Source organism: Nipponia nippon, unplaced genomic scaffold (genome assembly GCF_047370975.1).
Source record: "Nipponia nippon isolate SJK-2023a ecotype South Korea unplaced genomic scaffold, ASM4737097v1 scaffold_6, whole genome shotgun sequence".
NCBI classification, from domain to species: Eukaryota; Metazoa; Chordata; class Aves; order Pelecaniformes; family Threskiornithidae; genus Nipponia; species Nipponia nippon.
This window is the reverse complement of record NW_028262380.1, coordinates 6883171-6903759: the sequence shown is the minus strand read 5'-3', so window position 1 is coordinate 6903759 and position 20589 is coordinate 6883171. Positions and strand designations below refer to the sequence as shown.

General features: G+C 46.7%; 1 protein-coding gene across 2 annotated transcripts in view; it reads right to left on the bottom strand.

Moving 5' to 3' along the window:
- The window catches only part of REEP1 (receptor accessory protein 1), a 72415-nt gene that overhangs the window by 29754 nt on the left and 22072 nt on the right, over positions 1 to 20589 (bottom strand). For both annotated transcript variants that reach the window (XM_087736254.1, XM_087736255.1), the window contains exons 2-6: positions 14507 to 14579; positions 11336 to 11412; positions 9345 to 9465; positions 7579 to 7692; positions 113 to 163 (exon numbers count right to left, since the gene is read on the bottom strand). In XM_087736254.1, coding sequence (XP_087592380.1) covers positions 113 to 163; positions 7579 to 7692; positions 9345 to 9465; positions 11336 to 11412; positions 14507 to 14579 — 436 coding nt within the window. The remainder of the gene's footprint in view (positions 1 to 112; positions 164 to 7578; positions 7693 to 9344; positions 9466 to 11335; positions 11413 to 14506; positions 14580 to 20589) is intronic.

Here is a 20589-nt window from a genome sequence, read left to right as displayed (position 1 = left end):
GTGGAGCAGACAGCATCTGGCCTCAGACCAATCTCAGCTGAAAACAGTTCAAACTAGACTAATGGGGAGGCAGACGTTAGTTAGGGGTTAGTACAAGCACTCAGCAGATTACCTGCCCTTTTTTCTGGTCCAAATACAAGTGTAAATGAAGTAGCTGAGAGACCTAGCAAGGGAAAAAAGAGAGCCATTGTGGCAACACACATAAAAGCGCTCAGAATAAGGTCTATTTGAAGCACAAGTAACTGAGGCGAGACATGAGCATGACACTGGGCACCACGTGCGGGGACTCACATACACATAAAAAGCAGGGACACCCACCTGTGGGCTACACCTTTGAACGTAGGTTCTCCCTTCCTCAGCTTTCCCAGAGAGATGGAGAAACCACTCCATAACCCCAGCTGACAGGGTGTTACCTAGCAAGTGTGTTTAAAGAGTAAAGCAAATTATAAACACAACGGGCTGCCACTCCACTCCTTGCACTTGATCAATGCTTCCCACTGGAGAAACCCTCAGTGTCTGGCCACCTTTGTAATCCAGACTTAAGATCATTAAGAACAGAGTGCATTTATGACTAATTTAGGCACAGGATTAGGTGAGGGACACGTGGCAGTCATTTTAGTCCCGGTGACTGACAAGTCTTCTGAGAAGTAGGGTAACGCTGGGGAATTACTCACGGCAATGAGTGGGAGTTTGCACGCAGAAGCGTTACCGTGTCTGGCTGCAGGCAGGCCCTGCTAAGAGCAAAACCATCGGCATTATGCTCTGAGCACAGGCCCGAGTGAAGGAGGAAATTGCTTCTGCCACCATATGAACACAAATAGCCTACAAGCAACATCCTCGCGGCCAGGGCCTGCGTGCTGTGCCTAGCCTGGAACAGCTACCCGGTTTGGAGATGTCAGTACTAAAGACTCAAAGGGAAACCAGCTGACGTTAATGTTGATGGTGGGAACTTAATTTCATCCACCCTTTTTGTTTGTGCAGTTCATTTCCTCTCCTGGGAACTGTTTGTTATTGTCTCTCCCAGCCTGGTCTCTCTCTATAAATTTATTGTTTGGTTCTGCTGTCCTGTGCATTCACTGGCTATTGTCTGCTTCTTGGAGACACCACTGAAAAAGCCAACAAGAGAGAGAAACTGGAAACAGCTACCTGGATTGTAGCTCAAACAGCGTTGGGTTTTTATTGATTTGGGAAAAACAGATTCTCAAAGACTTAAGAATGAAAGATACATCACACCAGGAACAGTTCACGAAATATGTATATATGTATATGTCTCAAGAAAGCCATTCGTTGTTCCTCTTTATTGGCATAACATAGCTCAGCCATGAGATCTTTGATTTTGGATCCCAAATGGAGATCCTTTAAAGGAAGCTACTTTCAAAAGGCCTTCTGTGACAACACTAATGGGTCCCCAAAGTTTTCTCAAACTGCGTATTCTAAACCACTCCTGACATCTGCAACTCTTGGCCACGTCACAGACCAGGGCAGACAGCATGGCCATTACAGATACGGTACTAAGCAGACTGGACAGAACCATTCGGTGACACGTTTGGTAAGCAAAGAAACAACCTCCCTCCAAACAGTGGGATCTCATCGTTAGAAAGAGGCTTTATCCAGCCTCTTAAAGGAGAGGATGCTCCCCACTCCTTGCCTCCCTCTTTCCCAATTCAAGTAAAAGTGCAGTTCTCCACTGTCATGCCACAAAAGGCAGCATCTCTCTCCTGCACAAGTTTTTGCTCCAAACTCCCACAGTAAATAGGTCTCAATTCTCATGGAAAATTAGGGATCTAAATATTGACTTTCAGGCAGTTGCACTGGCTATACCAGCCAGATATTAAAAATGAAGGAAAAGATGCTGTTTGACTAGAGAGGATAAAATCTAAATGATCAGCAGCATTTCCCTTCCAGCGCCCTGCTTTAAAAACCAGCAAACACACTGGGAAACTTCCCAATAAATTTATTGGGCTAAGGGACCCTAAACTGGCAGAGCTGCGACTCCGCAGGGGGTGGTGAGCCCAAAGGTGGAAATGGAAGAGAGGCTGCTGGACCAGACAGGTGACTGCGAGCTGAAGCAGTCTGGGAACTGCTGACACTGCACTCCTGAGCATTTCGGAGGTAGATGAGCATAATGAAACCCTCCCGCCTTTGTCTGCATGCCTGGTCCTTTTAACCGATAAACCAGAGTGATTGCTAGCTCTGGCAGCACCGCAAGCCATATTTCCCCACGCATGAAAAGCTCCTGGACTGTTTCTCAGACTTATTAGGCACAAACGGGCTTTTCATTGACACCAGTCATGCATGCCTGCTCCTTCCACCTCATTTATCATCTCCTGCCAAGGCACGGTGCCCACTGCCAGCAGCACGCGGTGCCCCACTCCCCTTCCTAAAGGCGAGCTGTACCAAGGGGCACACAACAGGCCACAACACCAGCTGCTGTGCAAACAGTCCCTGCCCTGCACACAGGAGGGCAGAAGAAGGGCAGAGGAAGGTACATTACCAGAAACATCTGGGTTACGATGATCTGTTGGCTGTGGGACGTTTTCTGCAGCTCTCCTTTGAAGAGCAGAGTTGAGGCTGCAGCTTGGGGATGGTTAAGTGGTTGCGAGCAGGATTTGTCTTGGTGGGGAAAAAAGACATTGGCCTGTTTGGCAGAACTGGTTTGTTCAGGGTGAGGAATAAAGATACATGCAAACCCAGGAGCTTGAAGGAGAAGGTCAGAGAGCTGGGGGAGAGTGTAAAACCAGTGATGGGAGGGTTGTAGAGACAGAGAGGGCAATGGCAGGGCTGGGCTGGGTCTTGGGAAGAGAAGCAGGGAGTAGAAAGGTTGGGGATTGGGGATAGGGCAAGGCAGAAGGGGGTGGGAGGCTCAGGGTGACAGGCGGAGGATGTGCAAGTGCTGGGAGTGTGGTGACAGCGAAGGAGTACACGAGAGTGTGCTGGAGGAGGCTGGTGCTGCCTCCAAGCCATCGGTACCTCTCCTCACTGCAACCACACACGCGTCCCAGCCGCTTACATTAGAAACCTGACTGGTGCCAATGAAAAGCCCATTTATGCCCAGGCCTCCATCTGATGGCTCCGCTGCCCGGACAAGGCCTTGCAGCTGCCCCGCTACTGAGGCTGTAACAGCCTTGCTGTTGCTCCCCTTCTGCTGTGAGCCAAAAGCAGGCTCCTTTTCTGCTTCTCCTCTCCTCCCCCAAGGTGAGCTGGGAGGAAGGTGGTGGTCAGTGCCCAGGGCCCTTTGGGAGCGGGAATGGCTGAACTAGCTGGAACTAATTTAAAACATGCAAAGAGCAGCAGGATTTACTGCCCGGTCATATAATCCCTCCACTTAGGACTGACCCACTTGAAGTCACAGACTGTGACAGAATGACCAAGCAATGAGGACAAGATTACAGAGCCACAAATCAGATTATGCTCCTTGGTGGGGATGCAAGCTGCTGGGGGCAGGGAAAAGATCTGTGTTGAGCACCTAGCAGGGGTAGTAAGCCCAGAAATCCAATGCTCTGTCTGCTTAGAGAGCATCAAAAATAGACTCTCCGGACAGAGAGAAAACACCCAAGTGAGCCAGCTGGGCTCAGGGTACTTGGGACACTGACAGCTCCTCAGCCCGTAAAATGAATTGGCACAGGTTTGTGCCAGTGTTAGCACAACTGTGGCTTCAAAACAAAACAGAGCAGGGGAAGGGAGCAGGAGGAAGGGGACAGGAGACAAGCCTGCAGTTGGCTAACTAAAACTGTAGGCTATTTAAGGTAGAAAGGGGAAAGGGTCAGGGGACCAGAGGTAAGGAAGGTGTGGCTGTGTACAGCTTACAGCATCTTAGCCTGTTGTAAATATATAAGTAGCGGCCTGTCACACACAAATGGTAATCAGAGAGCCAGCCACATTTTGCTGCTCTATGGATAAAAAGAATGAAGACATGGGCCTTGCCCAAAGATCTTATCACGAAAGACAAAAGATCACAACGGATCTTGTGGGAGCACAAGAAGGTCAGTTACCACAGCTTAGAGAGAAAGGGGAGGACAGGGCTATGCACAGTGGGAGGCACTTCTCCAAGTACAGGAGCCTTTAGATTTAAGCTAATTTACTGAAAACAGGTCTGTACAGAGCACACTTTCAGCCCAGCAGCTCACTGTGTATTTGCTACCAGAAGCTGCTGATTTGCAAAGTCTGAGGGTCCATTTCTTAATACAAAAGCATCTTTTCCTCGCCCATTAATCCAAGTTAAGCAGGAAATAAGACAGATCCTCACATTCACTTGCTGGTAAAAGCCACGTTTTCCATGGGAGCTGCAGGAGCAGCTTCTGAATATATGGTCATCTCTGTAGAATCCAGTTTTAACTTGATCCGTTAAAGGCTGAAACCCAGTGAACCTGTTCAGGGCTCACTTTCCCATCTACACTCAACGCAGGCTAGCTGGATACCCTTAAACCTTGGCATTGGGAAAGCCAGGATAAGCCCTAGAAATAGTATTCTCTTTCCTCCCTCCCTAGAAGCTTGCCCCTAAGGACAGCACTGCAGTCTTGCCTGGGACCCGTCAGCTCAAAGTGTTTTCCAGATAACTAATCATTTAAACTTCTCTCACGCAGGACATTCTAGCTCTGGTAAACCTCCTTATCAAGTGAGCAAGTAAGGGCATTGCCATACGTTTAACAGCAGCTGAAAACCAAGGCAACAGAAGCTGTTACTACCTGTACCTGCTTGTATCGCTCCTTTCTTGGAAAGGGCTCCCAGAGCAGCAGGGACAGCTAAATGGAGACATGTCCACACCCGACCCATCACACTTCACACCCTGAATACCCGAGGAACCCCAGCTCAGCACTTCTGTACCGCAACACATCAGGCTGGAAATCACAGCCATTCAACTCTCCCTGCTTGAAAGACAACAAATTCTGTCTAAGAAGGGCAAGGGACAGAAGTGTCTTTAACCATTCCTGACTACTACACCATGAAGAGTGTAAATGTATTAAGGGTGTGGTCCCATGAGCAGCAGAGCTAATCTGCCTGCTTCCCACGACGAGGAAGGGACGATCTTGCTTTCCTTTCCTCTGGCCATACTCCTCACAATGCCGTTCTATCCCTTCCCTTGTGCTGGCTCAGGCACTCGAGACACATTTGTGGGCTCAAAAAACAGTATTCCCTTTCTTTCTCTTTCTGGATTAGCTTTCTGATAGATTAGAGAGAAACTGAGGAGGTCCAAAGAGCACAGTAACCCCCTGGGAGCAGGAGCATTACCACATTTTGGAGGAGGAGAGCTGTCAGATCAGCTCAGCCTGTCTCTTCGATCTGCACCCTGAGGCACACAGAAGCAAGCAACTTGCTAGAGGCCACATGCCAAAGGCGTAAGGGAAGCCAGGAGTCCTATTTTTCCTCACATACTCAAAGTAATTTAAATGTCAAGGTTGAAGCAAAGACATGAACAGTCCTTGCTTTGTTATAAAAATCAGTCAATTGATTAATCAATCCAATAACAACCTCTCAATCTTATCAACAGATCATTTTCCACCTCCCCAAAGTACCATGCAGGAAAGACTCTTCTGGTCCATTGACAGGTTGCAATGTCTTAACTGTTTTCTCCCAAGCTAGGCTGGCAGATGTGCCATACAGTAACGCCACACAAGTCACAGAGCTGCTTTCTTCTAGCACTGAATGGGGAGCTTCATTAACTCATGCAAAACAACGGCTTCCTTGTACCCTGGAGACTCTTCTCCCTTCTACCCAGCTTCGCACTGCCACTGGAGCCACATTTCAAGACAGGGAGATTCTTAAGAAAAACACCAGAAAAGCAGGACAGTGGGAAGAAAAACTGTGGTGCTGACTGTTCATTCAAGTTGAAGAGCTGATGAAGACACTGTTGCAGTCCTGAGATGAACAGGTTGGCACTGCGGGTCTGGGCTACTGTTGAGCTTCTCATATTCAGGAGCTACGCAAACAGGAGTCAGAGTTTCTTCGGGATTCACACATAGTTTCTCACTGTGTCCTAAAAACAGCTCTAGCACAGAGAGTCTGCAGCACCTTGTAGGAAGGGGCTCAGAGCAAAGGCAGTGCTGCAAAACAGGCATTCCCAGAACCTATTTATCTCCATGGTGCAACTTCTTCAGGCTTACATAGCATCAGCAAAACTGTTAAGTGTCACGGAGGGATCACACAAATGTTGTTTTGTTGGGTATATAACACACAGCTTTGCCTTAGCTCCATGCTCATCCCAGGTTTCAGTCCAGGTTTGGATTAGCCAGCAGTCCCTGGGTTAGCAGAGCCTTCCCACTGAAGAGCAACAGTTCGGGAGAAGAACTGAGCTAGGCCTGACAGCCACAGTCTGCACAATGCTTGGCAGGGAACAGGGAAGCAATTTTTGGCTTTTCTTTGAAACAGGATATAGCTTTTGCATATCCTTGCGACCCTACATGTGCACGGCATATCCCAGGGGCTCCCCACTTCTATAATACCTTGCATTCAACATGCTTCATAGACTTTATGGTATTTGGCCTTCTAAGGATGTATTATGCATTTTTACAGAAGGTAAGGCCAAGGCATACTAAAATGATGTGCCTGAGGTCATATGAAAAGCATGACAGGGGAAAATAATTTCCTTCAACTCCCATTCACATGTTTTTCCTAATACCAGTACCCACCTTGCCCATATGTTTCTACTCTCCTTTTGCAAGAGGCATTGTATCTGACTACACGAAAGCGGTATCTTTTATGCAAGTCTTGCCCCCAAAACACAAGGGTATAGTCACTGTGCACATCTCCCTGAGCCATGATAATCCATGGCCAGAGAGCAGGACCACAAAACGCAGTTACCAAGTCCTTTCAGCTTTTGTGCAAGCAAAGAAACAGAGATAACAGCTATTTTCTGGTTGTGGCTCTAAGCAGACGAGACCACTCCCGAGATGAGACCGCTCATCCAACATCTACTCATTCTCCAAAAGCAACTAATGCCACTTCCCATTTACTCTTACATAAAGATGTCTCCTGAGAATTATACATGAGGAATGTTATGTGTAAGCCTTGCAGACAAACTTTTAGCCTCCACGAACTTCAGATCACATCTGCCTTCTGTTGGTACCCAAATTATAGGTCACTAGATCCTCCAGACTTCTCAACAATTCAGCACAACAATTGACAAACTGGGCTGCAGATGGCCTTTTCCTTCACTGCAGAAGGTGCTGACCAAAAAAAAAAAGATTTCCCTGTCAGGCTGCTAACTGTGCTCACCTAACGTCAGCATCTTTCATGGGAAGTATGCTCCTATTTTGACAGTGAAAATGAAGAGCACAGGCTGTGATGAACAGCATTGCTAACATTGTCACCTGGGTACTGAATGCTATGGAAAATATAAAATTCAGAGGCCTGAGGCAGACCCTAGTCTTAATCCTGCATTTCCACTCACTAGGCACCACACTTACTATCTTCATCCCAAGAGGCACCTGTGTGGCTGGTGAATGGGAGATTGGGAGGCACGATCAAAATCAGTGAGCGAATCCCCACCCTCACCGTCTCTCCCCCTCCACGCTATGGCTGCTGTTGGCAATGGATGCAGATGAGATGCTAATGAGTCACCATCCTGACCCGCACCTTTACCTTTGAAGCCGCCATGACGGCTGCCGTGGCTGCGACGTTCAGCCCCCGCTTCCCAAAGTGCACAAGGGCATCGTAGCTCCGGTCTTTTGCCTGGACGAGGCAGTCATCGATCTCCTGTCACAGCAGACAACAAAACAAACAAACAAAAAAAAGCACAAGAAGGACAAGTTCAGAGTGCTCCCAGCCTCAAACTCTTGGCAGGGCCAGGTCATCTTTTATGGAGGCAGACATCCTCCATTTCCTGCACCTTGGCTGGAGAGAAGTTCATAGCCAACATTTGCAAAGAGGAAAGGTTTGCAGGGGAGCAGTAACTCCCACTGCAGGCTTTGGGAACTCTTTATTCTGTGAATGGAAGATTGGGACCCAAAATTGGGACACACTTGCACAGTGCAACCACCACCAATAGGTCCTGGGAGCAAGCTGGACACATCCACCTGGGCAGAATGGACCAGGGTGTGTCAGAAGCCATTTGCAATCTATGGACTCTAAAGACAAATTGGATTGCCCCGTAGTTAAAAAGAATCTTATTATGGGCAGCTGCAGCTATACTGCCCTGGGTCCAGGACTGGTGGTCTCAGAAGTATCTGAGATATCTCTGCACATCACTGCAGTGTCTGGCTTCAACAAGCCCATGGAATTGGTAGGTCCAGAGCTTCTGGACTTCAATGTTGCTCAATATACAGTGAAATGGTTATGAAAGTTCCTGCCCTCACCCTCCCTCCCTCAAGGCACGGGGGTCTGCATGGTAGCGGATGACAATGACTTCTAGTACTCAGCTACTGTATGTGCTGGGTTAGTAGGGACTGGAGGCTGCGAGAAGCTGCTGGCTGTTTAGTGATTCCCTCCCTATTCCTAGTAGATAAGAGGTGGCAACCCAAAAATGCACGAGCACTACTTGTGAGAAGCGTAAGCAGAAGTTCCCAGGAATCTGAGAGACAGGGGACTGATCCCCACTGTCCTTCTCGGACAGGACTGAGACACAACTGTTCATGCACTGCCTGTGGCTAAACAGAAAACTCTCACTTCCATAGTTGCCAATGTGGGAAACAGTTATTCAGTTCTTAGTAGTCTGCATGTTGATATGCGACTGATAGCTATTCTTGGCCCATGTATCCACGAGCCAAATGGATCTGCCTGACAATGTCCCATTCACAGCCACAGGAATCGCCGAGGCAGCCAAATGATCCAAGCTGTAATGTGTCCGTGTCTATCCCCCGCCCCCCGAAATTAGCATCACAAATTTGGGCAAGACATTTCTCAACCCGGGACCTCAACATGCTACATGCCTTACTTCAGCATGCTATACATCTCCCAGCCAGGCAAGTGCTTGCTAAGCCCCTTTCAGACAGGCTTGGCTATTTGTCTCATTGCTGCACGATGTTCTAGGCAGAGCTGGGAACAAAGTTAAGGAGCCCTGGCTGCCAGACCCTGTTTCTCTAATTGTTACATCCAGCCACAACATAGCACTCCAGCTATATTCAGCCAGTCCGTGCAAAGCAGCTCAGGAGGTATTTTTATCCCCCTCCCTCCCAGCTTCTCAAGTGCACAAAGATGAGTTAATATGTGCGAGTGCTCTGAACAGATGCCAGTATTTAAAAACAAACAACCATGAAGAACAAAAACACCAACCAAAAGGAGATGATCAAATGACAGAGGAAGAGAATCAGCAACTCCCAGTCCTTCAATGAAAATGAGTGATACGAAGACTGGAGTAAACACGCTGTAGATCTGCTCCACCCAGAGAGGACCCGGGCACCTGTGATTACCTTTTCTTTTGAAGACAGCGTTGGATGAACAAATTTTCTGTACAGGAGGCTGGAGCCTTTTGTGTATGGAGACAGCAGCCAAGCTACAAAAGCTATTTTGAGTTCATAGTAGAATGGAAACCTAGAGGAAAAAGAGCTGTTAATGTCTGCTCCCAATTTAACCACTGCCCTTAATTAGAGATGCTCAGCACAGGAAGGGACCAGCCAGTCTTAGGACAGCTTGTGCTTACCAAAGAATCCAAAGACCACACATTCACTCACCTTTGCACACATCTCAACCAGGCATGTGGGTAAATCGTTACTCGGGTATCAGGGCCATTATTTAATGGTCTGGAAGAGACTCTGCTGTGTGATAAGAGGAGCTTTCTACATGCAAAGAGCACAGATGCTGCCTTCATAGCATCCCCAATCATTAGGAGGGAGCAAAGAGCAAATCAGTATTTCATTGATATATTTATGCACCTTTCATCTCTCTGCCTTTCTGCTTTTAAGATAACACTTATCTGACTGAAACTGAAATACGGGAACCTTTGTTGTCCCAGCAACAGGCAACATAAAGGTGCAGATCCACGCTGTGGCTTTCAGGTAGCCCTGCAAAATATGCAGGACGCTTACTAACAACAGGACACGCTTTAGCTGTAAGAACAAGCCAGGGAATTCTTGAGATTAGATTATCCAGACTCTTCTCTGGACGACAAAGCCTAGAGCTCAAGGCTGGCCAGCTAGCAGCATCCTCAGGTGGGCAGGCATGTTGCTGCCAGCAGGGTGACGAACCAACGCTACCCTTTGTAGGCAGAGGCAAGCGAGAGCAGCACAGAGACCCTGCGATGGCCGTGCACCAGCCCAGCTGGACCCAGGCAGACTCCTGCTGTGCTAGCACAGCACTGTCACCGAGCCAGCTGGCCCATACAGCATCCAGGTCTGACCCGATGGGCCTCTGCGATGCTTTACTCTGAGCATGGATTTGCCAGGTCGGTCTTCCACCCGACTGAGGATCTCTACAGCATACTTGATTTCACAGGCTGGACAAGCCCTCTGTCATTCCTCCCGAGAGACCCACATAATACATCCTCCAAAAAAACAAAGCTCCAGATGAACACAGTGGAGGTAGATCTGCATGCAAATTAGACAGAGAGACAATAACGTCTTTTATCTCCTTTTCAACAGACCTGACATGTTGCCAAGTAGTCCCGATTCCTTTTGTTTGGAGGACTCACTAGAGGCATGCAGTGCTATGCAGGAACAGGCTTTAGGTGAGGGCCACGCACCACAGTTACATTTTCATCCTGAAGTCTACTGATCTCACTGGTTTCCACTAGAAGGGCCTTACTAAAAAGGGCAACCGAGGCAACAAACGTTTCCAAACTTGAGCATGCAAATTTAAGGAACTGAATCTGATAATTGGGCATTTATGTGCTCTTGTCCTGACAGAGGTCGCAAGGAATCCTTCTGCTGGCACCAGAGAGCCCACATCAGTATGGACTGTCACTGTCCTCCGTCACACTGTAAACCCAGCCTAACCAGGAATGGGCCTGGCAAAACACGCCAGGAACAACCACCCAAACAGCAACCTACAAACAAAGTCCTGTTTCTGCCTGATCCCTCGAGTCTGTGTATTTACTGCAGCACACAGCTAGGTAAGTCTAGAACTGTGCCTGTAGGTAAAGCTAGTGTTGTTTACGTGATGATCTCTGCAAGCATCCAACTTGGCAATCAGCTGCACCTCTCTCTGACAGGCAGGGGACTGAGTCTCCTGTAATAATTTCTCACTAATGATACATCACTGAGCAGTTCCACTCTCTTTCTTGCTTTTCCTATGACAGCACTGAGAAAGGAAGCATGGCTCCTCCAGACAAAACACCTCTATGCGCCTGAAGCTGCTAACCCCGTGTTCAGGAGGCAGTGCACCTCTGTGCCCCTTTTTCCCCCTTGTAAATATTTCCATTTTCTTTCCATCTCATGCCAAAGACCCTCTCCCATCTGGTGCTCACCAGCAAAGAAAGATATCCGTGAATGTCTCTGCTGTCGTGAAGAGTGCGAATATGATCCAGTACATCATCCATTTGACCTGGTAAACAAAAACAGAAGCCTGGTCATTTTTTCCCAAGGGCCTCAAACTATCTCTTTACAGGCACAAGTGCACAGAAAAACTCCCACAGAAAAAAAGGTTCTTTCCCCCTCCCCGTGTATTTAACAATTACTACGGACTTGAAAGATGCCAGAGCTCCCCCCACCTCGGCACATAACACGCGTCAGATTTCCACACAAGCCCTCGGGAAGGAAGATTGTGGCCATTAGGACTGGTCTCATGAGACGAAGAGCAGCCTGACTCTGTCCCCACAGAGGAAGCTCCACTGGCCAGCGGAGGACCACAGCCCTATCACAGGGCATTAAAAATCTCACTTGGCTCATCCTAATAGCAAAGGTTAATGCTAGGGTGTTGGCCAAACTGCAATTAAGACAAAATCTAATTACTTGCATAATATCTAAAGGCGGGGGAAACTAGCCAGGAAGGGATAAAGAGGTAACTGCCCATCCCATGAACCAGGGCTTCGGAGCACAATCAACTCACTGCAACTTATTGAATTAGCATGCATCCCTTGAGTGGCGGTGCCTCCTCACATCCACACCCTGAGCCCATTGCAGTGACCAGGGCAAGTGCATTAGCTTAAGTCTCTTACCTGGAGCTTAGGTGAGAGCATTTTGCCTCACATTGGTAGTGAAAGCATGTGCTGTGCTGTCACTGTGTTCAACTATGGTAACTCCACTGTGGGGTGGACTGCTTGGTGGGTGATTTATAGATGGTCTCCTTTGCGGTGATAGCGATAGACAGAGTCTTTGGGGACTGTGACGTGGTCAGGGAAACTGTAGTATCTTGAGTAATTCAGGAATCTGGGGATTTTTGTCACTGGGCACTAAATGGCATTTAAAAGCACAGCTAAACTATGCTGATGCATGCAGCATTGGTTCTTGTTGGGCTGGAGAGAAACAACATATTTGTCACACGCCATCAGCACTTTCAGTGATTTTTATCAAGTGATGTGGTGTTCCTCTTCTATGGCACTGTTACCACAGAGATGATGTAAGAAATAATTTCCAAGTACTGGAGATGGGAGAGAAACCTTTTATTCCCCCTCAATATTTTTTTTCCATTGTGAAATTGTAAAACTTAAAGTTTGACAGCTTTAAGAATCTGTCTCTCCAAAGCAAAAGAGATGGTAAGATAAAAGTTGTTAATTTAACTGAAAATTGTTGTCTAATCAGCTGTATTTGAAAACAGAGATCCCTAAGCAGCTTCGCTTAGGAATGTTAGAAAGCTTAAGGAAGTAAAATCCATGAAAATCCATGAATTAGAGAATTGGACCATGTTACCTAAGGATGCGATAATTGCAATAGAATAAGGGAAGGCTGGAAAGAAGGCAGTACAAGAGCGATACCTACACCACGTGCTGCTCTGGGGAAGGGAGGATGGAGGTGGCAATAAATCTGGATCTTACCAGCTCTGAAATGGCTTGCTCCATCTTCTCCCCGACGCAGTGGGGACAGTACCTGTAGTCTCTCTCCATCTCCCTGCAGGTACTGAAATTATTCCCTGAGCACCTGTCACCCAGCTATATAACTGCTTCCCTGGGATTTATATACATATATTTATATTTAATGTTACAGCAGTAGAATGGCACTGCCAAATGCCTGAGAGCATTGTCTTCCCAGGGCAGTTTCTGCCAGACTTTTTACATAACTGCGTCTCCCTCAAAGCCTCGCTGCCAGCACGGTTCTGTCAGTGAGACATTACTGCCAGCAAACCCTTTAAACACAAACCAAGACCTGGTGGGGATGGGCTTGGGTCAGCCTAAAACACCATTTATCAAAATGACTGTTACCAAGCAGAATAAAAATAAACTACAGTGATGTAAGTTTTGACTAACAAATGAAGGTTTGTACTGTGTCAGTGTGAATTACTATTTTTTTTTTAATCAGACCCTAATGGATGTATTGCCACAACTGGTGTGCTAAACTGAAAAACAATTGTAAGTGCAGACCAGGTCTTAGATCAGCTGCCCCCAAATTTGGGTCATGAGCCCATGTGTCTGCTGTGAGTTCCTCTTTTGCAATTGAATTTCCAACAGGAATTGGACCCTTCAACAAAATATTTTCCAGAAAAGGACTATGGAAATGTTAAGTATCAGTGGCAGACGCTGCTTGGGGATGCTAGCACACGTCTTCAGTGTTTCCAAGCAAAGGGTGTACAAACCTTGAGAAGCACAGCTGTGCAAGGGCTGCAGGGACATTTTGCCTTAAGTATCTGATGTGTTCTCTAACACTATGATTCTCAAAATACCCAAAACCATAATCTGAAGGAGGGGACTGACTGAAAGGAAAAATCTCCACAGCCACAGCAAGTCCCAGTTTGATTTGTACTAAGGACTTCATGGGATAGCCATCTATGCTGTTACCCAGAGGAGAAAATAGGCTTGTTATGCCTGGGATCTTGAGAGGATTGAAGAGTCAAGATCTGGAGGCTGAGCCGGGTCCAGAGAAATTACCAGAGCTCAGATTGTGAAGGGTGCTACAAATCCTACAGGACCCCAACAGCATCCCAGTGGGTTTGATTCTCCCACATGTCACTTTCCCTGATGGCCCCATATGCCCTTAGAAACTGGGGCCCAGGGAACATTTTTCAGCAAAAGGTTGCCAGCCCTGCCTGTAAATAGGTTGCTCCACAAGGGAGGATGTTTCTGTCTGGGGATTCAGCCATATGTGCTTCGAGTTGCCTCCTCTGATCCTTGTTTTGAATGAGCAGCTAAAGCTTCAAGGCTTTTTGAAAAGGTTTTGATTTATTCTGCTCTTCAGAAACAAAGGAAAACACGCAAAGCTCTGGATGCCAAACACCTTTTAAGTTGGCTGCATATAACTCACACCACCAGAGAAATAGCACGCATTTGTCAAAGAGCACATCAACTCTGCAGAGGAGCCAGAAGCACAAACATGAGTCTCCTTGTTTGAGACTTGTGCCTAGCAATCAGCCAGTCCACCTTCAGGCCAGTTTTCCCCTTGCACTGGTTTACGAGCTTTCCCAGAATACAGGCAACACCTTTACGATGTGATGAGCTGCAATCTTAGAAAACAAACCCTGCAGCACAGCCACAAACCTCATTACTCACATATTCTTTGATGTCCTTTGATTTCACGGCTTTGTAAGAATAATATGCGGGGTAAAGAGTGCCAAATATAAGCCTGGAAAAAAACAAACAAACAACAAATGGATTAAATTGATTTCCTCTCACAAAGAAAGATTGTTTTTTTCCTGTCTGTTAAATGTGTTTCTTGCACTAGCAAAAAGTGTTAGGATTTGATTTAAGCTTGAGCGCACTAAGTACAGTAAAGGAGTGATTCCGCATCACTGAATTCAGAGAAACTGTTGCCAGTGACATGAATGAAGAGCAGGGATTCAGGCTGACTTTCCTTTTGCAATGGTTTCCATAGCTGTACCTTATGAGTTACGCACAAAAAACCCCCAAACCAACCAAACAAAAACCAAAAAAGGCCACCGCACATTTAAAAGGAAATTAAAAACCTGATTTCAAAATAATGTACTCTGACATCGGGAATATAGGAGTATTGCTTTCAGAGGCAGGACAAAATGAGAATCATTTGTCTAAAATCCCTTCCACCCCTATTCAATACTTGGAAAAGCTGGCAGAGGGTAAAGCAGCATCCGAGTTCTACTGGTGCAAGGGTTTGAAAGCTGAGGCCTTACCCTACATTAAATCTGCTAAAGGGAAGAGCTCTGCACTGTTCGGTAAAGTCGATTTGGGCTCAAAAGAGGAAGAATTTGCCCACCAAGATATGCCAACGGGATCAGGCCTAAAAATCCCAGCTCTACTGTTCTTTCAGACAGCTTCCTTTCATTTTCAAGTCTGAAAGGAATGCTGTCAGCTTCAAGATGTCATGCAAGAAAGAAATAAGGACCCGTAAATTAAAAATAGCACTGCTGAGAAAAAAACGTTGAGAATTTTTTTATACTAACTCTTCTCTGCATCACTGCCTGGTTGCTTATTCACTTCGATTATTCTGGACATAAGCATAGGCTTGTCAAAACCACTTTGCCCTGCCCAGGTTTCAGTCGGTTTTATTCAATGCAGTAGGATGATGCTGCAAAGTCTGAATTTAATAGATTGCAGGGGAATGTTTATTGGCTTGCAACCACTCCTCTTTCCACTGGAGCTTTTGCTTTAAATTCATACAGCTGTTTCTGCTGCTCTTGGGAATGGAAATGATCAATGTTTCAATCCCTAATTGTGGAGCCGCATGGACCCGCAGTTGTCTTTTCCATCCTGCCAGTAGCAATTGTGTGCCGTGGGACTCATAATTACAGTTGAGTCCATTATGTGCATAAGACATTAAAAATTAACACTCTGGGATATGGTGTACCATCGTACTTCCCGTAGTTCAAGAAGGTATTTGTGAAAGAAGGGGGTGAGCCAGCACACATCTTGATTTCCAAAGCAGTGACCGAAGAAAATTTGCCTGCTATTCATCATGCTTACTGTAGCATAGCTTAGCAAAACCTGCAGCACAATGCAGACTTCAGAAAAGCAGCTACTGAGTGAGGAGATTCAGTATTTTACAGAGGCTTCACGCTGGCTTCAAAAAGCTTTGCTGGAAACAGTCAGCTCTGAACCTATGTCACCCACAGGGGCTGTGCTATATGCAGGAATTAGATACGAATGCTCAGAAAGATTCTGGGAAACCAAATGCATTTTTGTCCCTTGCAATATCTTAACAAACAGCAACACTGGTTAAAGCAAGGAAGAACACACAGACAATAGCTTGATCCTGTTCTCACTGAAGCTAATAACAAATATACCCCGAGTGCAACGGTAGCAGGACCTAATCCAAAGAAGGTAGAGCTCACAAAAGGAAGAAAGCCCCTCAATATTCAGAAACTAACAGCTGAGCACATGAGTAATATTTTTGGCTCTGCTTATAAGTACCACCGCATTTCTGTCCTTCCTTCTTGGCCCGGGCTGGCTGCTATCTCACACTTTTATTTCCTGCAAATAATCACTGAATGATTGATATTCATTTCCTCAGTTTGTGCTGGTAAGTACAAACTGAAAGTAACTGGATCCTGAAGAAGCAAACAGTTTATGGGATCACTAGAAAAGAATTAGTTGCAGACAATAAACACTTGAAAAAAATTCCTGTGAGGGAAGGAAACTGTGCAATACTTTTGCATATGCAGAGCAAGGGACAGTTAATAAGGTGATGTGTTCTCCCTAAATTGGAGATTGAGAGTTTCACTGATTTGCCTTGTAGTGTGTTGTGTGCATATATGGACATTTATTACCGCTATGGTTTACCAGACTGAAAACTGTTTTAAGGGATGTTGGATCCCGGTCTTGTCGCTGCTGTGGCTTACTATGTGGCTTGGAGTCATTTAACCTTTGGGTACACCCTACAAATGGAAGACAAAAGATGTTCAGGCATTGCTGTAAAGCATATTCAGGGGTTTGGAGACAAACACCTGCACATAGGCATATTCCAAAAAGTCTCTTGAAGTTACTGTCTTCACTGGGCTTTGGATCAGGCTTGACTACAATTGATTTAATTCAAGCATACACGTCAATCCTCTATCTGTTCCCTCAGTTCCTCCCCCCTGCTGAAGACAATACTTCTCTCTTCCTCCTCATCCAAGCTTCCTGTGTAAAGTTATCGTTGATTCCTGCCCTCCTTCATCCCCGTGCTCAGACTGTTGCCAAATCACTCCTTCTGCACACTATGCACAAAACCAAGGCTGATTCTTTGTCCCTCTGCCCAAGCCACTAAGTCATTCCTTGCCTAAGTCTCCTTTCCAGCCTCCTTTGTGTGGTTCCTACCCCACCTGGATGCACCAGTGTTTAAACCTCCCTCCCCGCCTTGCCTACCAAGCTGAATCTTTGCTTCCCGTGCCTGAAAAACGTTGCTCCTAACTGCTGTCGGTTTGGGCTTTTATCACATCCCACCTCAGTCCCGTCTCTCCTTTAATGACTGTGGTGCCACCAGCTTCTTACTCTGCTGTTCCTTGTATGTCTTCTCCCACACCCTGGAGCTCCTGTGCTCCTTGCTCCCCCACTGCAGATCAGCCCATCGCCTCTAATATGAGCTGTTCCCTGACAGTTATCCTGACAGCCCACAGTTTGAGAGGCAGCAGCCCAAGCCATACAAATTCCAACCATGCCATTCCCCAGTTCCTCCTCATCTCTCTAATCTTCTTCTGTAGCACTCCAGTTCTACCTGATGTTCTTTGAACCACACCACAGGACCTTCAGCTTTCCTCACACATCCCCAAAATCGCAGCACAGGCCCTCAGTTCCCTCCCACAACTGCCGGCTGACCTGAAAACAACATGTGCTATGACTCCTTCTGCCGTACACGCACTGACTGCCTGAGTGGTGCCTGCCAGCTGGCAAGCCAAATTAACGACCTACCTATGGAGTTAACACTGCAGCTTTTACCTCCTGGTGGATGCTGCTATGAGACAATCTCCCAGCCAGCAGCTAATTCTTATGAATAATGTAGAAACTTAATATTTGAGACCTCTCTGACCCATCTATTTTGGCCACAGTCACTTTGCAGATCCAAAAGTTAGCAGCAGTGGAAAAACAGACTGCTTAAGCCTCATTTCCTTAGGAAACCAGGCTACAAATACGGAGTCAACCCACTCCCCACCCATTTCCATCTTTCAAAGCTCCTTTGAATGAGCTACGTACCCCGGAAAGCCTTGGCTCTTTTACCCTCTGTGCAAAAGCAGAAGCAGACATCCTGATCAGCAAACCAAGGACTCCCAGAGGTTGATGTAGTAGTTGCTATGTTTAAAGCTACAGAAATGTGCTCCTACAGCCTGGGCTAAAACAAACACACCCTCAGGGTATAGGGAAAGGCAAGGAAGTAGCGACATTCATCAGCAAGTTAGGAAAAGCTCACTTGCAGCACTAAACAAATACCCACACCAGTCTTAACAATTCTTACACTGCTCCATGCTGGAGGTCTACATCAATTACAATTGCCTTGAAAAAGGACAAAACAGCAGCTGTAAAGGAATCACTGAAGAGTCAACTAATTGGGCAACAGGAGGCAAAAATCCAAGTAAAAGGTTAGTCTTCTTAAAGAACAGGATAAGGATTAATGGTGAAAATCTTATAATCCTATTAGGGACATCAGCAGCAGCAATCCCCAATCTGGACCACTATGTGCGCTTCTGGTCATTCTTTGTCAAAAGGAGGCAGGAGGGGAAAGGAGAAGGGCAACGAAAGTGTGTGGAAGCGCACTGGGGAAGATCCGTAAGAGTGATTGCAGATGCTGCAATTGTTTCTTTTGCAGCAAAGGCAAATAACTGAGGTTATTTGCTCCTACTCCTGATGCAGTGTAAGGGGATGTTCAACTGAATCAAGAGAATGAAGTCAACAAGGAGGGGAGAAACCTTCTCTATCACCAGGAGTTAATCTGTGGAACTTAATAACTCTATTTATTTATATAATTACATTACATAGGACTTGGGGTTTGGATTTGGTTTTCATTATTCAAGTTTACCACTAAATGAGACAGGAAAGGACGAAGCTTCCCATATTGTGGGGTTTCCTGATTATCAGGGGAATATTAAAGCAACTGAACTGTTGGCAATCTTTAGCAATCTCTGTCATATTCCAGGGGAGCAGCTGCACCATCACCAAACCTCCTTCTGTCTCCACTTACCAGCACAGCCACAGCCAGCCCTGGCTATTATATCCTTCTATTCCTTCTCTGAATCTGCTAGCGCAGGGATCTGGCCATCACAGAGCACAGGCTAACCGAGATGTGACAATACCCCTAACAGCATCTGGGTCATAGCCTAGGGATCAGCATCAGAGCTGGCACCAGCACCTGGGAGGGCTTCACGCAATGTCTTGCGTTCTGATGATTTGGCGATGCTATTTTCCTCATGAGGGGCCTGGTCCTACAGCCATTTACCTGTAAAATTAACTCTCACTTTCCGTACAGCAGCCACTGAAATAAATGGAAAGACTCTTGGCAATTCTCAGGAGTATGGTCCAGGACTCAAGTTACCTCTAGAAATGCCTGCATATCCATTCTCTTGAGTATTTTTAACCACACAGGTATTTTCTGGATGGTAACCTACTGCTACAAATATACCAGCATGGTGCCATCCACATCCCAAGCCATCCAAGTTCTGCTCATCTAGTTACCATGCCACCAGCGGTGCTTGGGCTGCCCAAACATTTCAACATTGTACTACTACAACACAAATAGAACAGCCCTTATTTTGCCCATAAATAACTAATGTTTCCACACCATCAGCACACAGCAGCCAAGATGGCAAACTTCTGCTCAGACACAGGGATGGACACATTTAGGAATTGCTGAAATATTTTTTATTTCCTCAACATGTTCACTGGCTAGTGCGTGCTTCTTACGCATGGAGCAGCAGCTGAGCTGTCACCACGCCAGCATTCCTCGCTGGAACCGCCAAGAAGGGCGCCAATAGGTTTGCATTCCTTATTATCAGTCCTAATTAATGTTCACACAGCACCACAGATTAAAAATAAACAGCACTGTCTTTGCACCAAAGGTTCCCAGTTTAAATCCAACAGCTGGGGATGTGAAAATAAGCAGCACACAAGGTCAGGGAAAAGGTTAACGTGAGCCCCTTGACAGACCAAATGCCTGATATCCAAGAAGGGACTGGGTGGAGGAAGCACCAGCTGCAGAGGAGGCTCCAGGCTGGTATTCCCTGGGAGATGGTCCTGCAGATTCTTTGTGGTCATTTGGCAGCAGAACAGGTCCTGCACAGTGGCTCTGGGGCAGCTGGAACTTGCCTGTTAACCCTCAGGGTGACAGCTGATGCTATCCCCACCCTGGGCCCTGAAGATGTGGATACCTAGCCACGCCAGCTACACCCCGATACACACCAAGAATACCAAAACTGCACGGTGCCTCAGTGACAAAAAATATCCCCTGAGGAAAGCACTGGGCCCTGACACCCCTGAGACAGATCAGGCTCAAAAACTCCATTTGCAACTGAAATCAAACATCCTCGCAGGGCTGGTTCAGTGCTGCCGAGGACTGAACTCATGCTGCTGTGCCATGTCACTCAGACAGTCAGGCGCTGCCTCCACGGGTATTAACAAGGTGTAAAGCTCCGCTTTAACAGTCACCCAGCACGTCCCTCTGCTTTAGGAAACATTCCTCCCCACCTCCTCGGTGG